General features: G+C 43.5%; 1 protein-coding gene and 1 long non-coding RNA gene across 2 annotated transcripts in view; both read left to right on the forward strand.

The window, feature by feature from the left end:
• Positions 1-18,975, forward strand: part of LOC129840250 (uncharacterized) — a gene marked incomplete in the record, with an annotated part of 81,380 nt that extends 62,405 nt beyond the window's left edge. Inside the window, 8 exon segments of the mRNA XM_055907981.1 lie at positions 9,247-9,516; positions 9,893-9,991; positions 10,089-10,109; positions 10,215-10,235; positions 15,653-15,685; positions 15,772-15,807; positions 16,384-16,449; positions 16,845-18,975. Coding sequence (XP_055763956.1) covers positions 9,247-9,516; positions 9,893-9,991; positions 10,089-10,109; positions 10,215-10,235; positions 15,653-15,685; positions 15,772-15,807; positions 16,384-16,445 — 542 coding nt within the window.
• Positions 4,904-6,732, forward strand: LOC129840252 (uncharacterized). The gene is made up of 3 exons (XR_008757179.1): positions 4,904-5,318; positions 5,429-5,562; positions 6,644-6,732. It is a non-coding gene; the product is annotated as an uncharacterized LOC129840252 (long non-coding RNA).
• Positions 18,976-19,294: the final 319 nt, after the last annotated feature.

Here is a 19,294-nt window from a genome sequence, read left to right on the forward strand (position 1 = left end):
TTTTATTACTAAGAGAGAGCTCTGCAGTACTGAGATGTTTTATTACTAAGAGAGAGCTCTGCAGTACTGAGATGTTGTATTATTGAGAGAGAGCTCTGCAGTACTGAGATGTTGTATTACTAAGAGAGAGCTCTGCAGTACTGAGATGTTGTATTACTAAGAGAGAGCTCTGCAGTACTGAGATGTTGTATTATTAAGAGAGAGCTCTGCAGTACTGAGATGTTTTATTACTAAGAGAGAGCTCTGCAGTACTGAGATGTTGTATTACTAAGAGAGAGCTCTGCAGTACTGATATGTTTTATTACTAAGAGAGAGCTCTGCAGTACTGAGACGTTTTATTACTAAGAGAGAGCTCTGCAGTACTGAGATGTTTTATTACTATGAGAGACCTCTGCTCTAACTGAGATGTTTTATTACTAAGAGAGAGCTCTGCAGTACTGAGGTGTTGTATTATTAAGAGAGAGCTCTGCTCTAACTGAGATGTTTTATTACTAAGAGAGAGCTCTGCAGTACTGAGGTGTTGTATTATTAAGAGAGAGCTCTGCAGTACTGAGATGTTGTATTATTGAGAGAGAGTTCTGCAGTACTGAGATGTTGTATTACAAAGAGAGAGCTCTGCAGTACTGATATGTTTTATTACTAAGAGAGAGCTCTGCAGTACTGAGATGTTTTATTATTAATAGAGAGCTCTGCAATACTGAGATGTTTTATTACTAAGAGAGAGCTCTGCAGTACTGAGATGTTGTATTATTGAGAGAGAGCTCTGCAGTACTGAGATGTTGTATTACTAAGAGAGAGCTCTGCAGTACTGATATGTTTTATTACTAAGAGAGAGCTCTGCAGTACTGAGATGTTGTATTATTAATAGAGAGCTCTGCAATACTGAGATGTTTTATTACTAAGAGAGAGCTCTGCAGTACTGAGATGTTGTATTACTAAGAGAGAGCTCTGCAGTACTGAGATGTTTTATTACTAAGAGAGAGCTCTGCAGTACTGATATGTTGTATTACAAAGAGAGCTCTGCAGTACTGAGATGTTTTATTACTAAGAGAGAGCTCTGCAGTACTGATATGTTGTATTACAAAGAGAGCTCTGCAGTACTGAGATGTTGTATTACTAAGAGAGAGCTCTGCAGTAGTGAGATGTTGTATTATTAAGAGAGAGCTCTGCAGTACTGAGATGTTTTATTACTAAGAGAGAGCTCTTCAGTACTGAGATGTTTTATTACTAAGAGAGAGCTCTGCAATACTGAGATGTTTTATTACTAAGAGAGAGCTCTGCAGTACTGAGATGTTTTATTACTAAGAGAGAGCTCTGCAGTACTGAGATGTTTTATTACTAAGAGAGAGCTCTGCAATACTGAGATGTTTTATTACTAAGAGAGAGCTCTGTAGTACTGAGATGTTTTATTACTAAGAGAGAGCTCTGCAATACTGAGATGTTTTATTACTAAGAGAGAGCTCTGCAATACTGAGATGTTTTATTACTAAGAGAGAGCTCTGCAGTACTGAGATGTTTTATTACTAAGAGAGAGCTCTGCAGCACTGAGATGTTTTATTACTAAGAGAGAGCTCTGCGGTATTAAGATATATTTTATTACTAAGAGAGAGCTCTGTAGTACTGAGATGTTTTATTACTAAGAGAGAGCTCTGCAGTACTGAGATGTTTTATTACTAAGAGAGAGCTCTGCGGTATTAAGATATATTTTATTACTAAGAGAGAGCTCTGCAGTACTGAGATGTTTTATTACTAAGAGAGAGCTCTGCGGTATTAAGATATATTTTATTATTAAGAGAGAGCTCTGCAGTACTGAGATGTTGTATTACTAAGATAGAGCTCTGCAGTACTGAGATGTTGTATTACTAAGAGAGAGCTCTGTAGTACTGATATGTTGTATTACTAAGAGAGAGCTCTGCAGTACTGATATGTTGTATTACTAAGAGAGAGCTCTGCAGTACTGAGATGTTGTATTACTAAGAGAGAGCTCTGCAGTACTGAGATGTTGTATTATTAATAGAGAGCTCTGCAGTACTGAGATGTTTTATTACTAAGAGAGAGCTCTGCAGTACTGAGATGTTGTATTACTAAGAGAGAGCTCTGTAGTACTGAGATGTTTTATTACTAAGAGAGAGCTCTGCAGTACTGAGATGTTTTATTACTAATAGAGGCTTTATTACTAAGAGAGATTTCTGCAGTACTGAGATGTTGTATTACTAAGAGAGAGTTCTGCAGCACTGAGATGTTGTATTATTGAGAGAGAGCTCTGCAGTACTGAGATGTTGTATTACTAAGAGAGAGTTCTGCAGCACTGAGATGTTGTATTACTAAGAGAGAGCTCTGCAGTACTGAGATGTTGTATTACTAAGAGAGAGCTCTGCAGTACTGAGATGTTGTATTATTGAGAGAGAGCTCTGCAGTACTGAGATGTTGTATTACTAAGAGAGAGCTCTGCAGTACTGAGATGTTGTATTATTAAGAGAGAGCTCTGCAGTACTGAGATGTTGTATTATTAATAGAGAGCTCTGCAGTACTGAGATGTTGTATTACTAAGAGAGAGCTCTGCAGTACTGAGATGTTGGATTACTAAGAGAGATTTCTGCAGTACTGAGATGTTGTATTACTAAGAGAGAGCTCTGCAGTACTGAGATGTTTTATTACTAAGAGAGAGCTCTGCAGTACTGAGATGTTGGATTACTAAGAGAGATTTCTGCAGTACTGAGATGTTGTATTACTAAGAGAGAGCTCTGCAGTACTGAGATGTTTTATTACTAAGAGAGAGCTCTGCAGTACTGAGATGTTGTATTACTAAGAGAGAGCTCTGCAGTACTGAGATGTTGTATTACTAAGAGAGAGCTCTGCAGTACTGATATGTTTTATTACTAAGAGAGAGCTCTGCAGTACTGAGACGTTTTATTACTAACACAATGTGTATTTGTTTTAATACCTTTTTCTTTTTATTTGACAAACATAGTGGTTGTCTCCTTCCAATTCCTTCAATTGACCCTCTGGTATATCTGTTTTCACAATATACATTGTCACCTGGATTTTAATAATTTTTCTCATATCTCTACATCAATCTGTGACAGACCAAAGTAAGGGGTAACAGCAGTGTACACTAGTTGCCACCAGATTGGTAAGAACATTTGTTGGGCAAGACCACTAACCTGGTATATCCCAGGTTTTAGTTCGCTTCTGGTATGTCTCATGTAATTCTGTTACAGAAGACCAGCCACTTTGCTTTATTTTGGGACTGGACTGTTCTAAAATGGAGTCCTGGCGCATGCAAAAACCTGTACTTGTACAATCATTGTATGTATCGCTGTTTGTACAATCATTGTATGTATCGTCAGACCTCACACTGTAGTGATGTGTTGATGACTGAATGATTGTGTTATACAGGTGCACATCTGAACACCAATTCTATTTCAGAACTTTGTCTTAAGAATGTATTTTTTTCCAAACTTGATTGGTGAGGAATGTCTGTATAGGGCTGGCTGGGCTGAGCCATCACCAACATACATATCCCTATCTGAACCCTTCAGATCTGTGAATACTGAGTTAGGGAAAGGGACTTTGAGATCAGTCTCGTTGCATGTACTGGAAGTACTTCTCGCCAAACGGATCACACCACAGGACTGACGTTTACGAAGTGTGTCAACTCCTTCCTTCCAAGACATGCTGCTGTGCAAAGGAAATGCACTTCAAAGCTCAGTGTGACATCTTCTATCTGCAACGACCTGAATTCCAGCCTGCATATACTGCCAATTCTTTGTGAATTTGAGGTGTTTTGATATTTCTTTTTTTTCTATAAAGGAGTTGAGTTCTATATCAGATTCTATTATGACCTCCATTCAAAAGGCACATCTGAGCTATCTTTGTTGCAGGTGCATGGTAACAACTGAATAACATGAGAGGAAAAGAAGAAACCCGCACACTACTCTTGGTAGTATCGCTGCATTTTATTAAGCTTTACGTATCGGCCTCAAGGTCTTTGTCAGAGCATTTCTGAATGTTTTTAATTTGCACCCTTATGTAGACATTGCTCCACCCACATCCTTTCAATGCATCGAATGAGGTTGGAGTCGAGGGAAAATAAACATGATACTAAATATAACAATGTGCAATTCATAAGTATTCTAATAAAGTGTGTACATAACGTATTAAACACTTATGTAAAACCACAATGAGGAAATCAACCTATCAAGTAAGTTTTCATAAATCCTTGTGTACATACAGTGCAAGAAAAAAGGCCAGAGTAGATTGAAGTGGTGGCATTAGTTCATGTTCATATTTACGTACCATGCATTGGAATTTCATCATTAAGACCTTTTAGGAATAATGTCTGGAGGGTGAAAATCCCAAAACATATTTTGCTCAGAGTGTTTACTGTTTATCCCCTCCCCTGTCTGATATCTTGACTTTCTCTATGCCACAAAATCTAAAGGTAGAAATGTCCTGTTTTTGGTCATTAAAATGTAATGTATAATCCTTGTCGTTTCTCCTGATTGAACTTTTATGTTCACTAATTCCCTGTTTGAGAGAACGAGAGGTTTTACCTACATAACACAGCCCACATGGACATTTAATCATGCACATAACATGGGTGGAGGAGCACGTAATAATGTAATTTATTTGGAACCGTTTTCCTGTGTGTGGGTGGCAGAAATATTCACACTTCATCAAATTGTTGCAAAACAAATGCACTTGAATCTATCTGCCAAACCTTTGTGAATTTGAGGTGTTTGATATTTAGATTTTTTCAATAAGGGAGTTTGAGTTCTATAGATGGATTGTAATTGGATTGTAATTTTATGATGACCTCAAAGTGATAAGGTCGAATTTTTTTCTAACCTGATTGGTGAAAGAAATATACAATGCCATGCCATTCCGTAGGAGGCGCCAAATATTAACACACTACTCGGCAGAGACACTTCGAGAGAAGGGTGGATATTCTGTCTAGGGGCTACATTGTAACAATTAAGAAATGTATGTAGCCCGTAAACTAGGTTACATTTTAACAATCTAAATTGTAACTATTTAAAATACATATAGTTGGCAATTGTAGTCATTAGCCAACAAATGCTTAGCCACACGACAGTACAATTTAATTATCAAGAAGTGCTCTAGTAGGAAGTTGACATTTACCTCATAGGCTACAAAAACGGAGCTTTTTCAGAAAGACAAACAAGTAATGTAACCCAGGCTACTGCAATAGCAGTGTTAACAGATCTGACGAATTATCAACGAGACTCAAAAGAAAATGTCGATCACACTTCTGACTGTCTTTCTGGTGGAAGCAATAATCTGCACAATTTCAGGTAGGTTATGTTGCGCATGGATTATCCATGGTTTACGATAGTCGATATGGGTGGGGGCCCATTCGCAAATTCTAGTTTGTTAGTAATTTAGGTTGTTGTGTGCGTCTTAGAAACAAGGTCAAGAATGACACAGCAAAACAACGTATGTTCTACACAAGCCTCCAAAATGGAAACCGTCGGAGTGAACTGAAGCTTTCACAATGTGTAGGAGTCTACCTACCACCAGCATAATCGCATGGAAGTGGTAAAAATACAATTTTTTAGGCCTATCGATTAGAAAAATGACCGCACCTTTTAATGTAGGCTACATCCACTGGACACAGACGTCAATTCAACGTCTATTCCTGAACCAACGTTGATTAAACCAGTGTGTGCCCAGTGGGATAGATAGACTTAGTGTGAGCGGGTTGCATAGAGGCCTAACAAAAGTACTTAAGTAAAAATACTTCAAAGTACTACTTAAGTCGTTTTTTGGTATCTTTACTTTACTATTTATATGTTTGACAACTTTTACTTTTACTTAACTACATTCCTAAAGAAAATATTGTACTTTTTACTCCATACATTTTCCCTGGCACCGAAAAGTACTCATTACATTTTGAATGCTTAGCAGGACGGAAAATGGTCCAATTCACACACTTATCAAGAGAACATCCCTGGTCATTCCTACTGACTCTGATCTGGCGGACTCACTAAACACAAATGCTTCATTTGTAAGTGATGTCTGAGTGTTGGATCGTGCCCCTGGCTATCCATGCATTTAAAAAAACAAGAAAATGGTGCCGTCTGGTTTGCTTAATATAAGAAATTTGAAATTATTTTTACTTTAACTTTTGATACTTTAGTATATTTTAGCAATTACATTTACTTTTGATACTTAAGTATATTTCAAACCAATTACTTTTAGATTTTTACTCAAGTAGTATTTTACTGCCTGACTTTCACTTTTGCTTGTCGTTTTCTGTTAAGGTATCTTTAATTTAACTCAAGTATGACACATCTAGATATCTCTAGCTTAAACAAACGGATTTTGATAAATTGTATTATGTTGCTTAGATTGATGCACTGGTGTGTCAATCGACTCTAGGGGTTTATTCATGAGGTATAACTTCTTTCTCATTTCTAAATATGTGGCAGGAAACAGAACAATATGGTTGGAATATGTTCATGCAATGGGATGAGAAGGCCACAATAATCTGCAGGTCTTGTGTATACATGTATAGATAGATATAGGCTATCAGACTCCTAACCTGGATTGGCTACATCTCCTTGGTTCATCTCCTTGGTATTCTGTTACAAGTATGGCATATTGTCGGGTTTTCCAGGTGAACAGCTCTACAGAAAAGTGGGAGGTGAGCTGGTGTTGAAACCAGACAAGTCCACAGTGACTGACCCCATCACAAGCATCCTATGGAGGCATGGGAAGAACAAGGTGGCAGAGTGGGACAAGGATTTTGGTGGTCTGGACATCTATGCTGCCTTCAAAAACCGTACAACCCTGAACCAGACTACTGGAGAGCTGAGAATCAGTGGATTGAAGAAAACAGACAGTGGAGTTTATTCTGTGGAGTTCAACAGCAAACTGCTTGACAAGACATATACACTATCTGTTATCAGTAAGTGTGTGTGTGTGTGGACTTGTTTTCCTATCTTGAGTAGAGGTCGACCAATTATGATTTTTCAACGCCGATACCGATTATTGGAGGACCAAAAAAAGCTGATACCGATTAATCGGCCGTAATAATAACAATTACAACAATACTGAATGAACAATGAACACTTTTATTTTAACTTAATATAATAAATAAATCAAATCAATTTAGTCTCAAATAAATAATGAAACATGTTCAATTTCGTTTAAATAATGCAAAAACAGTGTTGGAGAATAAAGTAAAAGTGCAATATGTGCCATTTAAAAAAGCTAACGTTGAAGTTCCTTGCTCAGAACATGAGAACATATGAAAGCTGGTGGTTCAATATTCCCAGTTCTTCAATATTCCTAGTTAAGAAGTTTTAGGTTGTAGTTATTATAGGAATTATGACGCGTCGACTATTTCTCTCTACCATTTGTATTTCATATACCTTTGACTATTGGATGTTCTTATAGGCATTTTAGTATTGCTAGCCTAATCTTGGGAGTTGATAGGCTTGAAGTCATAAACAGCGCTGTGCCTCAAGCATTGCTAAGAGCTGCTGGAAAACGCAGTAAAGTGCTGTTTGAATTAATGTTTACCAGCCTGCTGCTGCCTACCACCGCTCAGTCAGACTGCTCTATCATATATCAAATCATATACTTAATTATAATATAATATACTCAGAAATACGAGCCTTTGGTCATTAATATGGTCAAATCCGGAAACTATCATTTCGAAAACAAAACGTTTATTCTTTCAGTGAAATACGGAACCGTTCCGTATGTTATCTAACGGGTGGCATCCATAAGTCTAAATATTCCTGTTACATTGCGCAACCTTCAATGTTATGTCATAATTATGTAAAATTCGGGCAAATTAGTTAACAGTTCGCAATGAGCCAGGCGGCCCAAACTGTTGCATATACCCTGACTCTGCTTGCACTGAATGCAAGAGAAGTGACACAATTTCCCTAGTTAATATTGCCTGCTAACATAAATTTCTGTTAACTAAATATGCAGGTTTAAAAAATCTACATCTGTGTATTGATTTTAAGAAAGGCATTGATGTTTATGGTTAGGTACATTTTTAGAGAATGCTTTTGTTAAATCATCACCCATTTGGCGATGCTGAAGTAAGCTGTGATTAAATAAATTAACAGGCACCGCATTGATTATATGCAATGCAGGACAAGCTAGTTAACCTATTAATATCATCAACTATGTGTAGTAAACTAGTGATTATGTGAAGATTGATTGTTTTTTATAAGATAAGTTTAATGCTCACTAGTAACTTACCTTGGCACCTTACAAGGTCCTTTTGACGCTGCACTCGCGTAACAGGTGGTCAGCCTGCCACGCAGTTTCCTCTTGGATTGCATTGTAATCGGCCGTAATCGGCATCCAAAAAGGCTAATTACCGATTGTTATGAAAACTTAAAATCGGCCCTAATTAATCGGCCATGCCGACCTCTAATCTTGACCAGAATGTCCTGACAAGATAGGAAAACAATAAAGATTCTGGAAAGTCATGACATTTAGCATGTCCTGAAAAGTTAAAATGCTATTTTAGGTTTAAGGGTTAGGTTTAAGGGTTAGGTTTAAGGGTTAGGTTTAGGGTTAGGTTTAAGGGTTAGGTTTAAGGGTTAGGTTTAAGGGTTAGATTTAGGGTTAGGTTTAAGGGTTAGGTTTAGGGTTAGGTTTAAGGGTTAGGTTTAGGGTTTGGTTTAGGGTTTGGGGTTAAGGTTAAGGTTAAAGATGCACTCTCAAACGTTTGTATAATTTCAGCCAGTAGTTTTGAATGTGGTGCAAACGTGCCAAAAGTGATCCCCGTTTTTTTATACTACATCATCCAATTGTGTACTACTTCATCCATTTCGTATGATATGATATATCCTGCAATTTGTATTTGTTTATTATTATAATAAATGTTTTTGCAATTTGTATGATACTCTATGTTACGAATCCAGTTTGTACTATATGTTCTGAATTTGAGTGTGCTTAAGATCCTGGAGTGCATCTTTAAGGTTATGGGTAGGGTAAGGAGTTAGTTCGGGTTAAGGTTAGGTGTAGGGTTATGATTAGGGTTAGGAGTTAGTTTGGTTTCGGGCTAAGGTTAGGGGTTTGGGGAAAAGAAAGGGTTTTGAATGGGAAAAAACTGTATTCCCCAAAAAGTCCTGACAAGTAACGAAAACATGGCTGTGTGTCTGTTTGCATGTGTGTTTGGCGTGCACGAAACAGCGAGTACAAGCACCCCCAAAAAAAACATTGTTCTGTCTTGATCTCCTCTATTTTCAGAGGCAGTACCCAAACCCACAATCACTTCTTCCTGTAACGCCAACCTAACCTCCTGCATTCTAACCTGTGAGGGTGACACCACTGATGCTGAACCCGTCACCTACAGCTGGAAAATGGGAGAGGGGGCGTGGGAGGTCTTCTACAAACAGAGGAATGTCTCTAAGAACGACACTGGCAAATCAACCAACAGTTACAAGTTCTTCTGCAAGATGAAGAACTCTGCTGGGGAAGGTGAAGTCAGCGAGCCAGTCGAACTGGTGTTGGACTCAGGTGAGAGGACTCTCGTAAGAGTGACAACACTAAATCAGCTACACCTGTCAGTTCAAGGACCCTGTGAGCGAGGCCAGTGAAGTCTTTGATAAAGACCCATTTGGCCCAGGTGAAAGGCCACTCATAGTTGTTGTTACACTGCCCAGTATGTTGTTATAGCCTAAGACTACTACTTGTAATGATATGTATGAATCAGGGATTGTTGATAGGTGAGGTACTCAATATTAAGACGGTGTTCCTAATGTTTGGTATAGTCAGTGTAGCTGAGGGATTTGGGAAGATAGAACAAAAGCATCTGGAAAAAAGCATCTGGACTGGAAAGTTGTGCCATATTTTATTAAATGTTAATATTAAATGTATTCCTTCCTCACTGCAGATGGCTGGTTGACCAAGTCCAAGTTATTTGGTATTTCTGTCTTTGTTCTTGCTATTGCTGGAGTTCTATTGTTCATTCTTGGTCATAGAGCTAAAACAGGTAAGGACAAATTATGTTTATTGCAAATTTTACTTATATCAGTATGAGGTGGATTTGTCTTGCAAAGTAAATGTATTCTTCTTTTTCTACACCACAGGAGTTTGGTTCTTTGAAAAAGGTAGGATGATTGTCTGTCTGTCTGTCTGCCTGTCTGTCTGTCTGTAATCTTGGGTAATAGTTGAGAGTTTATGAAAGTAATCCATTTTTCCTTTTTTTCATTCAGAATCAATGCCATGGAAAGGAGGTAGGAAACATGCATGACTTTTATTTTGTAGTAATGTTCATTTAAGTTCCATTAATTGTTTTGTAGTAATGTTCATTTAAGTTCCATTAATTGTTTTTTAGTAATGTTCTGTCATGCCCTGGCCATAGAGAGGCTTTTATTCTCTGTTTTGGTTAGGCCAGGGTGTGACTAGGGTGGGCATTCTAGTTTCTTTATTTCTATGTTTTCTGTTTCTATATTTTGACCGGGTATGGTTCTCAATCAGGGACAGCTGTCTATTGTTGTCTCTGATTGGGAATCATACTTAGGCAGCCTGTTTTTCCACCTTAGTTGTGGGTAGTTGTCTGTGTTAGTGGCCTGTATAGTCCTAGTCAGCTACACGTTCGTTTTTGTTGTTTCTTGTTTTGTTGGCGACATTTATAATAAAGTAAAATGTACGCTCACCACGCTGCACCTTGGTCTGGTCATTTCCCTGACAACGTTCGTGACAGAACTACCCACCACAAACGGACCAAGCAGCGTGGTAAGGAGGACTGGACATGGGAGGACATCCTGAATGGGAAAGGATCTTGGACGTGGGAGGAGATCCTGGCGGGAAAGGATTGTCTGCCGTGGAAGCAGCAAGGAAGGCGGAGGCAGTGAGTAAAAGGGCCCAGGATTACACAGGGTCACGGCTGGCACAAAAGACCGGGAGGCCACTCCCAAAAACAAATGTGGGGGAGCTCACGAAGAGATTGCCTGAGTCAGGTTGGAGATCTGAGCCAACTCCTCGTGCTTACCGTAGGGAGCGTGGTACTGGTCAGGCACCGTGTTATGTGGTGGAGCGCACGGTGTCTCCAGTGCGCGTTCACAACCCGGTGCGCTACATTCCAGCTCCCCGCATCGGCCGGGCTAGAGTGGGCATCCAGCCAGGACGGATGGTGCCGGCTCAGCGCATCTACGGCCCAGGACCCGGCTCTGCGCACTGTGTCTCCGGGGCGTCCTGTGCCAGTGCCCCGCCTTTGCCAGGCGAAGGTAACCATCCAGCCAGGACAGTTGTGCAGGCTCTACGCTTGAGACCTCCAGTGCGCCTCCACAGCCCAGTGTATCCGGTGCCTGCTCCAAGAACCAGGCCTCCAGTATGTCTCCCCAGCCTGGTGAGTCCTGTGCCTGCTCCCAGAACCATGCCTCCTGTATGTCTCCCCAGCCTGGTAAGCCCTGTGGCAGCTCCACGCACCAGGCTGTCCATACGTCTCCTCCCTCCAGTGATGATCGATGGCACGAAGCCTCCAGTGATGATCCATGGCACGAAGCCTCCAGTGATGATCCATGGCACGAAGCCTCCAGTGATGATCCATGGCACGAAGCCTCCAGTGATGATCCATGGCACGAAGCCTCCGGTGTTGATCCGCGGTCCGGAGCCTGCAGCGACGGTCTCCAGTCCGGAGCCTCCAACGACGGCCTCCAGTCCGGAGCCTCCAGCGACGACCCCCAGTCCGGAGCCTGCAGCGAGGTTCCACAGTCCGAGGCCTGCAGCGAGGTTCCCCAGTCCGGGGCCTGCAGCGAGGTTCCCCAGTCCGGGGCCTGCAGCAAGGGTCCCCAGTCCGGGGCCTGCAACGAGGGTCCCCAGTCCGGGGCTTGCAGCGAGGGTCCCCAGTCCGGGGCTTGCAGCGAGGGTCCCCAGTCCGGGGCCTGCAGCGAGGGTCCCCAGTCCGGGGCCTGCAGCGAGGGTCCCCAGTCCGGGGCTTGCAGCGAGTGTCCCCAGTCCGGGGCTGGCAGCGAGTGTCCCCAGTCCGGGGCTGGCAGCGAGGGTCCCCAGTCCGGGGCCTGCAGCGAGGGTCCCCAGTCCGGGGCCTGCAGCGAGGGTCCCCAGTCCGGGGCTTGCAGCGAGGGTCCCCAGTCCAGAGGCACCACCAAAGTGGGGGGAGCCAGAGGTGGAGCGGGGTCTGCGTCCCGCACCGGAGCCGCCACCGAAGTAGATGCCCACCCGGACCCTCCCCTATAGAGTCAGGTTTTGCAGGCCGGAGTCCGCACCTTTGGGGGGAGGGGGGGGGGGGGGGGGGGGTACTGTCACGCCCTGACCATAGAGAGGCTTTTATTCTCTAGTTTGGTTAGGCCAGGGTGTGACTAGGGTGGGCATTCTAGTTTTCTGTTTCTATGTTTTGGCCGGGTATGGTTCTCAATCAGGGACAGCTGTCTATCTGTAACGGCAGTCTAGCTCTTCGTCCTCCTCGGACGAGGAGAGGCGAGAAGGATCGGAGGACCAATGTGCAGCGTGGTAATTTTCCATGATTTAATGAACACGTAAGCAAGACAATTACAAAATAACAAAATGAACTAACCGGCACAGTCCCGTGTGGTAACAAACACTGACACGGAAGACAACCACCCACAAATCCCCAACACAAAACAAGCCACCTATATATGATTCTCAATCAGGGACGATTGACAGCTGCCTCTGATTGAGAACCATATTAGGCTGAACACAGAAACAGACAAACTAGACACACAACATAGAATGCCCACCCAGCTCACGTCCTGACCAACACTAAAACAAGCACAACACATAAGAACTCTGGTCAGGACGTTACAGTACCCCCCTCCTGAGGTGCGGACTCCGAACGCACCCCTAAAACTCAAGAGGAGGGTCTGGGTGGGCATCTGTCCGCGGTGGCGCCTCCGGCGCAGGACGAGGACACCACTCCACCATTGTCTTTGTCCCCCTCCTTAGGGTCCTTTGAGTGGCGACCCTCGCCCCCGACCCTGGTCTAGGAACCTTCACAAAGGTCCCCCCTAGATAGAGGAGACAGCTCAGGACAGAGATGTAGCTCAGGACAGAGAGGTAGCTCAGGACAGAGAGGTAGCTCCGGACTGAGTGGCAGCTCCGGACTGAGTGGCAGCTCCGGACTGAGTGGCAGCTCCGGACTGAGTGGCAGCTCCGGACTGAGTGGCAGCTCCGGACTGAAAAGCGGCTCATGACTGGAGGGCGGCTCATGACTGCAGGGCGGCTCATGACTGCAGGGCGGCTCATGACTGGAAGGCGGCTCATGACTGGAAGGCGGCTCATGACTGGAAGGCGGCTCATGACTGGCAGGCGGCTCATGACTGGCAGGCGGCTCTGGCAGCTCCTGACTGGCTGGCGGCTCTGGCAGCTCCTGACTGGCTGGCGGCTCTGGCAGCTCCTGACTGGCTGGCGGCTCTGGCAGCTCCTGACTGGCTGGCGGCTCTGGCAGCTCCTGACTGGCTGGCGGCTCTGGCAGCTCCTGACTTGCTGGCGGCTCCTGACTGGCTGGCGGCTCTGGCGGCTCCTGACTGGCTGGCGGCTCCTGACTGGCAGACGGCTCTAGCGGCTCCTGACTGGCGGACGGCTCTAACGGCTCGGGACAGACGGGCGGCTCTGACGGCTCGGGACAGACGGGCGGCTCAGATGGCGCTGGGCAGACGGATGGCTCAGACGGCGCTGGGCAGGCAGGCAGCTCAGACGGCGCTGGGCAGACGAGCAGTGCAGGCGGCGTTGGGCAGACGGCCGACTCTGACCTGCTGAGGCGCACAGTAGGCCTGGTGCGTGGTGCCGGAACTGGTGGTACCGGACTGGAGACCCGCACCTCAAGGCTAGTGCGGGGAGCAGGACCAGGGCACACTGGACTCTCGAAGCGCACTATAGGCCTGGTGCGTGGTACCGGCACTGGTTGTACCGGGCTGAGGGCACGCACCTCAGGGCGAGTGCGGGGAGAAGGAACAGTGCGTACAGGGCTCTGGAGACGCACAGGAGGCTTGATGCGTAGTGCCGGAACTGGAGGTACTGGGCTGGAGACACGCACCACAGGGAGAGTGCGTGGAGGAGGAACAGGGCTCTGGAGACGCACTGGAAGCCTGGTGCGTGGTGTAGGCACTGGTGGTACTGGGCTGGGGCGGGAAGGTGGCGCCGGATATACCGGACCGTGAAGGAGTACACGAGCTCGTGAACACCGAGCCTGCCCAACCTTACCAGGTTGAGTGTTCCCCGTAGCCCTGCCAGTGCGGCGAGGTGGAATAGCCACTGGGCTATGCTGGCGAACCTGGGACACCCTACGTAAGGCTGGTGCCATGTACACCGGCCCGAGGAGACGTACTGGAGACCAGATGTGTTGAGCCGGCTTCATGGCACCTGACTCGATGCCCACTCTAGCCCGGCCAGTGCGGCGAGTTGGAATAGCCCGCACTGGGCTAAGCACGCGTACTGGGGACACCGTGCGCTCCACCGCATAACACGGTGTCTGACCAGTACGACGCCCTCTCACTCCACGGTAAGCCCGGGAAGTTGGCGCAGGTCTCCTACCTGACTTCGCAACACTCCCCTCTAGCCGCCCCCCCCAATACATTTTTGGGTGAGCCTCTCGGGCTTCCAGCCGCTCTGCCTTGCTAGCGCCTCATAATGCCGCCTCTCCGCTTTCGCTGCCTCTAGCTCCGCTTTGGGGCGGCGACACTCCTCTGGCTCTGCCCAGGGTCCTTTACCGTCTAGGATTTCCTCCCATGTCCATTCCTCCTTGTACCGCTGCTGCTGTCGCTGCTGCCCGTTTCCACGCTGCTTGGTCCGGGTTAGGTGGGTGGTTCTGTAACTGCAGTCTAGCTCTTCCTCCTCCTCGGACGAGGAGAGGCGAGAAGGATCGGAGGACCAATGTGCAGCGTGGTAATTTTCCATGATTTAATGAACACGTAAACAAGACAATTACAAAATAACAAAATGAACTAACCGTCACAGTCCCGTGTGGTAACAAACACTGACACGGAAGACAACCACCCACAAATCCCCAACACAAAACAAGCCACCTATATATGATTCTCAATCAGGGACGATTGACAGCTGCCTCTGATTGAGAACCATATTAGGCTGAACACAGAAACAAACTAGACACACAACATAGAATGCCCACCCAGCTCACGTCCTGACCAACACTAAAACAAGCACAACACATAAGAACTCTGGTCAGGACTTTACACTATCGTTGTCTCTGATTGGGAATCATACTTAGGCAGCCTGTTTTTCCACCTTAGTTGTGGGTAGTTGTCTGTGTTAGTGGCCTTTATATCCCTAGTCAGCTTCACGTTAGTTTTTGTTGTTTCTTGTTTTGTTGGCGACATTTATAATAAAGTAAAATGTACGCTCATCACGCTGCACCTTGGTCCGGTCATTTCCCTGACGACGTTCGTGACATGTTCATTTAAGTTCCAATAATTGTTTTGTGATAATGTTCATTTAAGTTACATTAATTGTTTTGTAGTAATCTTCATTTAAGTTCCATTGATTGTTTTGTTATAATGTTCCATTCATTGTTTTCGCTGCCATCACGATTTCTCACGATCATGTCCCTTTGCTCCTGTGGAAGGGAGATGAACATGGTACATGTGTATTACTTGCATTAGTCACTGTTGAGATTATTGACCTAATTAAATATCTCTTCTCTGTTTTCCATTACTAGAATTTTGGAAACACCAGAGAGAAGTGGGACCTAGTAAGTGTTTCCTTTACTTGACCACAACAAACAGGATCTGTTCTGTGTATAATAAAGCTAAGCTAAACTCTTCTCTCTCTCTTCAGCCACTGACACATCAAATGGAGTTTCTGCACCCACAGGCAAGTCATAGAGCTACTTCTAGACTGCATGATGCAGAAATAGCACCAGAAGTATCATTAGATGCATATCTCAAAATATCTGAAAAACTTGATTAGTCTATTCCGTCATAGATGGAAGTATTGCTCCAAGTACTGGGTGTAAAAGTGACTTTATTTTTTCTTTGATACCAATTATTGTGCTTTTTAGCTCATTTATTGATCGTTTATAGACTTATATAGATGTTTCTAGATGCTTTATAGAGGGGCTGTAGTCTACGTGTTTCTTCTCTGCGTTTAACACAACCGCAGCTGAAGTGGGGCAGGGGAAGGAAGGTATGATGCCCAGCATCTTCCACTTCTATGTTTGATCTGAAGGGACCAATTAGGAGTTAGGAATATAACTTTACCCTCCTGGGCTACCCAAATGAAAAATGTATGCATGCATGACTGTACAGTAAGTCACTTTGGATAAATTACTTCGCTAAATGGCATAAACAGTATTATATTTAGGTGTTAGCAATATGGTGGTAGCTCTATCTAGCTTGGCAATGGGACTTCGAGCACTCCAACTATTCTGTTTTGTTTGTTATTTTGCAGAGGAAGCCTTGGCGAGGAAAAATGATCATAAGGATGATTCAGTAAATAATTCAGTATTGTAGGACGGTAAGTTTGACTGTAAAATAATATACACTGCATCCACCTCATTCTCTTAATTGTGAACCAATTTAGGCCAACTCTACCAGTGTGTTACCAACTCTACCAGTGTGTTACCAACTCTACCAGTGTGTTACCAACTCTACCAGTGTGTTACCAACTCTACCAGTGTGTTACCAACTCTACCAGTGTGTTACCAACTCTACCAGTGTGTTACCAACTCTACCAGTGTGTTACCAACTCTACCAGTGTGTTACCAACTCTACCAGTGTGTTACCAACTCTACCAGTGTGTTACCAACTCTACCAGTGTGTTACCAACTCTACCAGTGTGTTACCAACTCTACCAGTGTGTTACCAACTCTACCAGTGTGTTACCAACTTGTTCCTACTGATGTGTTTTAGCTGTGGATCTGTGGGCCAGAGGATCACTGTGGATCAAGAGAAACAAACATCTAGACAATGAGCACTGGATGACAAAGGGAACAATCTACCACTTTATTCTACCCATTAAAAGAATGTTACATCCCGATCTGAGAAATAGAGGTCAATTTGAGTTACAGATGTAGGATCTTAATTTGAGCTAAGCTGAGTTTGTTACTGCAGGAAAATAGTACTGTAAAAAGGAAATGTTTATTATATGGATTATAATCAAAAATGTATTTATAATACATTTTGTAGGGGTTAATATATTTTTTGTACAGGAGAATCAAGTCAGGAGTTTCAAAGTGAAAATTACAAACTTCAGAAGCCCTTTTAAGCCTTGAGTACACTACAAGTTTTACATGCTGTTTACATGCTTAGGGCATGGCTAGTCTAAGGCTAGCTGTGCCACTAGAGATCCTGGTTTGAGTCCAGGCTCTGTCGCAGTTGGCCGCAACCGGGAGACCCATGGGGCAGCGCACAATTGGCCCAGCGTCATCTAGGTTAGGGGAGGGTTTGGTCGGCAGGGATGTCCTTGTCCCATCCGCTCTCTTACGACTCCTGTGGCGGGCCGGGTACAGTGCACGCTGATACGGTCGCCAGGTGTACGGTGTTTCCTCCGACACATTGGTAAGGCTGGCTTCCGGGTTAAGCAGGCTTTGTGTCAAGAAGCAGTGCAGGTTGGTTGGGTCGTGTTTCGGAGGACACATGGCTCTCGACCTTCGCCTCTCCTGAGTCTGTACGGGAGTTGCAGCGAGGAGACAAGACTGTAACTACCAATTGGATACCACGAAATTGGGGAGAAAACGGGGTAAAAAAATAAAAATATAAATAGATATATAAAAAATAAAGTGTACATGCTTTGCAGGAAAGTTTTACAAAACAATTTGCAAAGTTGCAAAGTAAATTGCTAAGCCTTACAAATTCTCAGGATCATAGACAAACCTATGACGCCAATGACTACTACACTGAGTATGTTTACATGCACACTAATTATTCAATATTAGCTAATTAGGATTAATACTCAGAGTTTGGCATTAGTCATGTCAACACCTTACTCTGATTTTCTTAATCGGTGTAAGGTCAAACGGGAAGTAAGCATATGCCGCAATCTTTCTAATTATAATGGCATGTAAACACCTTCATCTGAGTTCCAGTGGTGTATTAATGGCATGTAAACACCTTCATCTGAGTTCCAGTGGCGTATTAATGGCATGTAAACACCTTCATCTGAGTTTCAGTGGTGTATTAATGGCATGTAAACACCTTCATCTGAGTTCCAGTGGCGTATTAATGGCATGTAAACACCTTCATCTGAGTTTCAGTGGTGTATTAATGGCATGTAAACATATTAATCTGAGTTTCAGTGGTGTATTAATGGCATGTAAACACAATCTGAGTTCCAGTGGTGTATTAATGGCATGTAAACACAGTAATCTGAGTTCCAGTGGCGTATTTGATCTGCACATGTGCTATCACGAGCAGTGCAAACCTCCCTCTCTGGCACAGGTGAAGTGAGTTAATCAGAGTATTAACACTAATCATATTATTGAATGCATACATGAAATACAGTAGTTTGCAAAAATATTTTATTTAAAGTTTGTGCTTATATAGAAATATGCAGTTGGTAAAGTGCTATTGCTCAAACTAAAGCCATGTGCCTTTAAAGCATGCTCACACTTCTACTCTGCCAGTGTGTATCTCTGTGTGTATCTCTGTGTGTATCTCTGTTCTTTATTAACCTATGTGAGAACAAGTTTACTGTAGTACTAGCAAACTTTACAATGACAATCTTAAAATGTGTGATGTGATTGCAAGATCACTGCCTTACCTCTCATAATCAATAATAGTAAAGTCCATTTTTACGTAGTGCTGTCTAATTGGAATATAAATAATCTATCGTTTTATTTGTTTATTTTCTGAAATTTAAACCAATGTTGATTTTGTGTTGAATGTATGTAGCAGTATGTTGTATGTATATATTTCTATAGAGACCAAGGCTTCAGTTTTGTACATGTATTTTGTGAGAGTGAAGGCTGTCTTTTTAACAGAATTGTAAAACTGTCACACTTAGAATTTAGTAGTAATAAAGCAGTGGTTTTCTTTTTAATAATTTGAATGTGCCTGATGCCATAGACACCCTATAGGCCTGTACCGTACCTGGCATTGCGTGGTATACCAAAGATACTGGCAACTAACCCAATATATCTCATCGGCGTCGTTTCTAATGTGAGCAAATTATCATATTGGACAGAACAACCGAGGTGGGCAGAGCCAAGCACGAGCTAGCAAGATCCTATTGGCACGTGTTTGCAAGCGGGAATTCCTTTTCTCCAAAGTGTGTTTTGTGCAATAACTCAATTCGCCCTTGCATTCCTAAACAACAAAAACATTTGAAACTTTGGTGAAGAGTCAAGTCTACAAAACGTAGT

The sequence above is a fragment of the Salvelinus fontinalis genome, chromosome 41, assembly GCF_029448725.1.
Source record: "Salvelinus fontinalis isolate EN_2023a chromosome 41, ASM2944872v1, whole genome shotgun sequence".
NCBI classification, from domain to species: Eukaryota; Metazoa; Chordata; class Actinopteri; order Salmoniformes; family Salmonidae; genus Salvelinus; species Salvelinus fontinalis.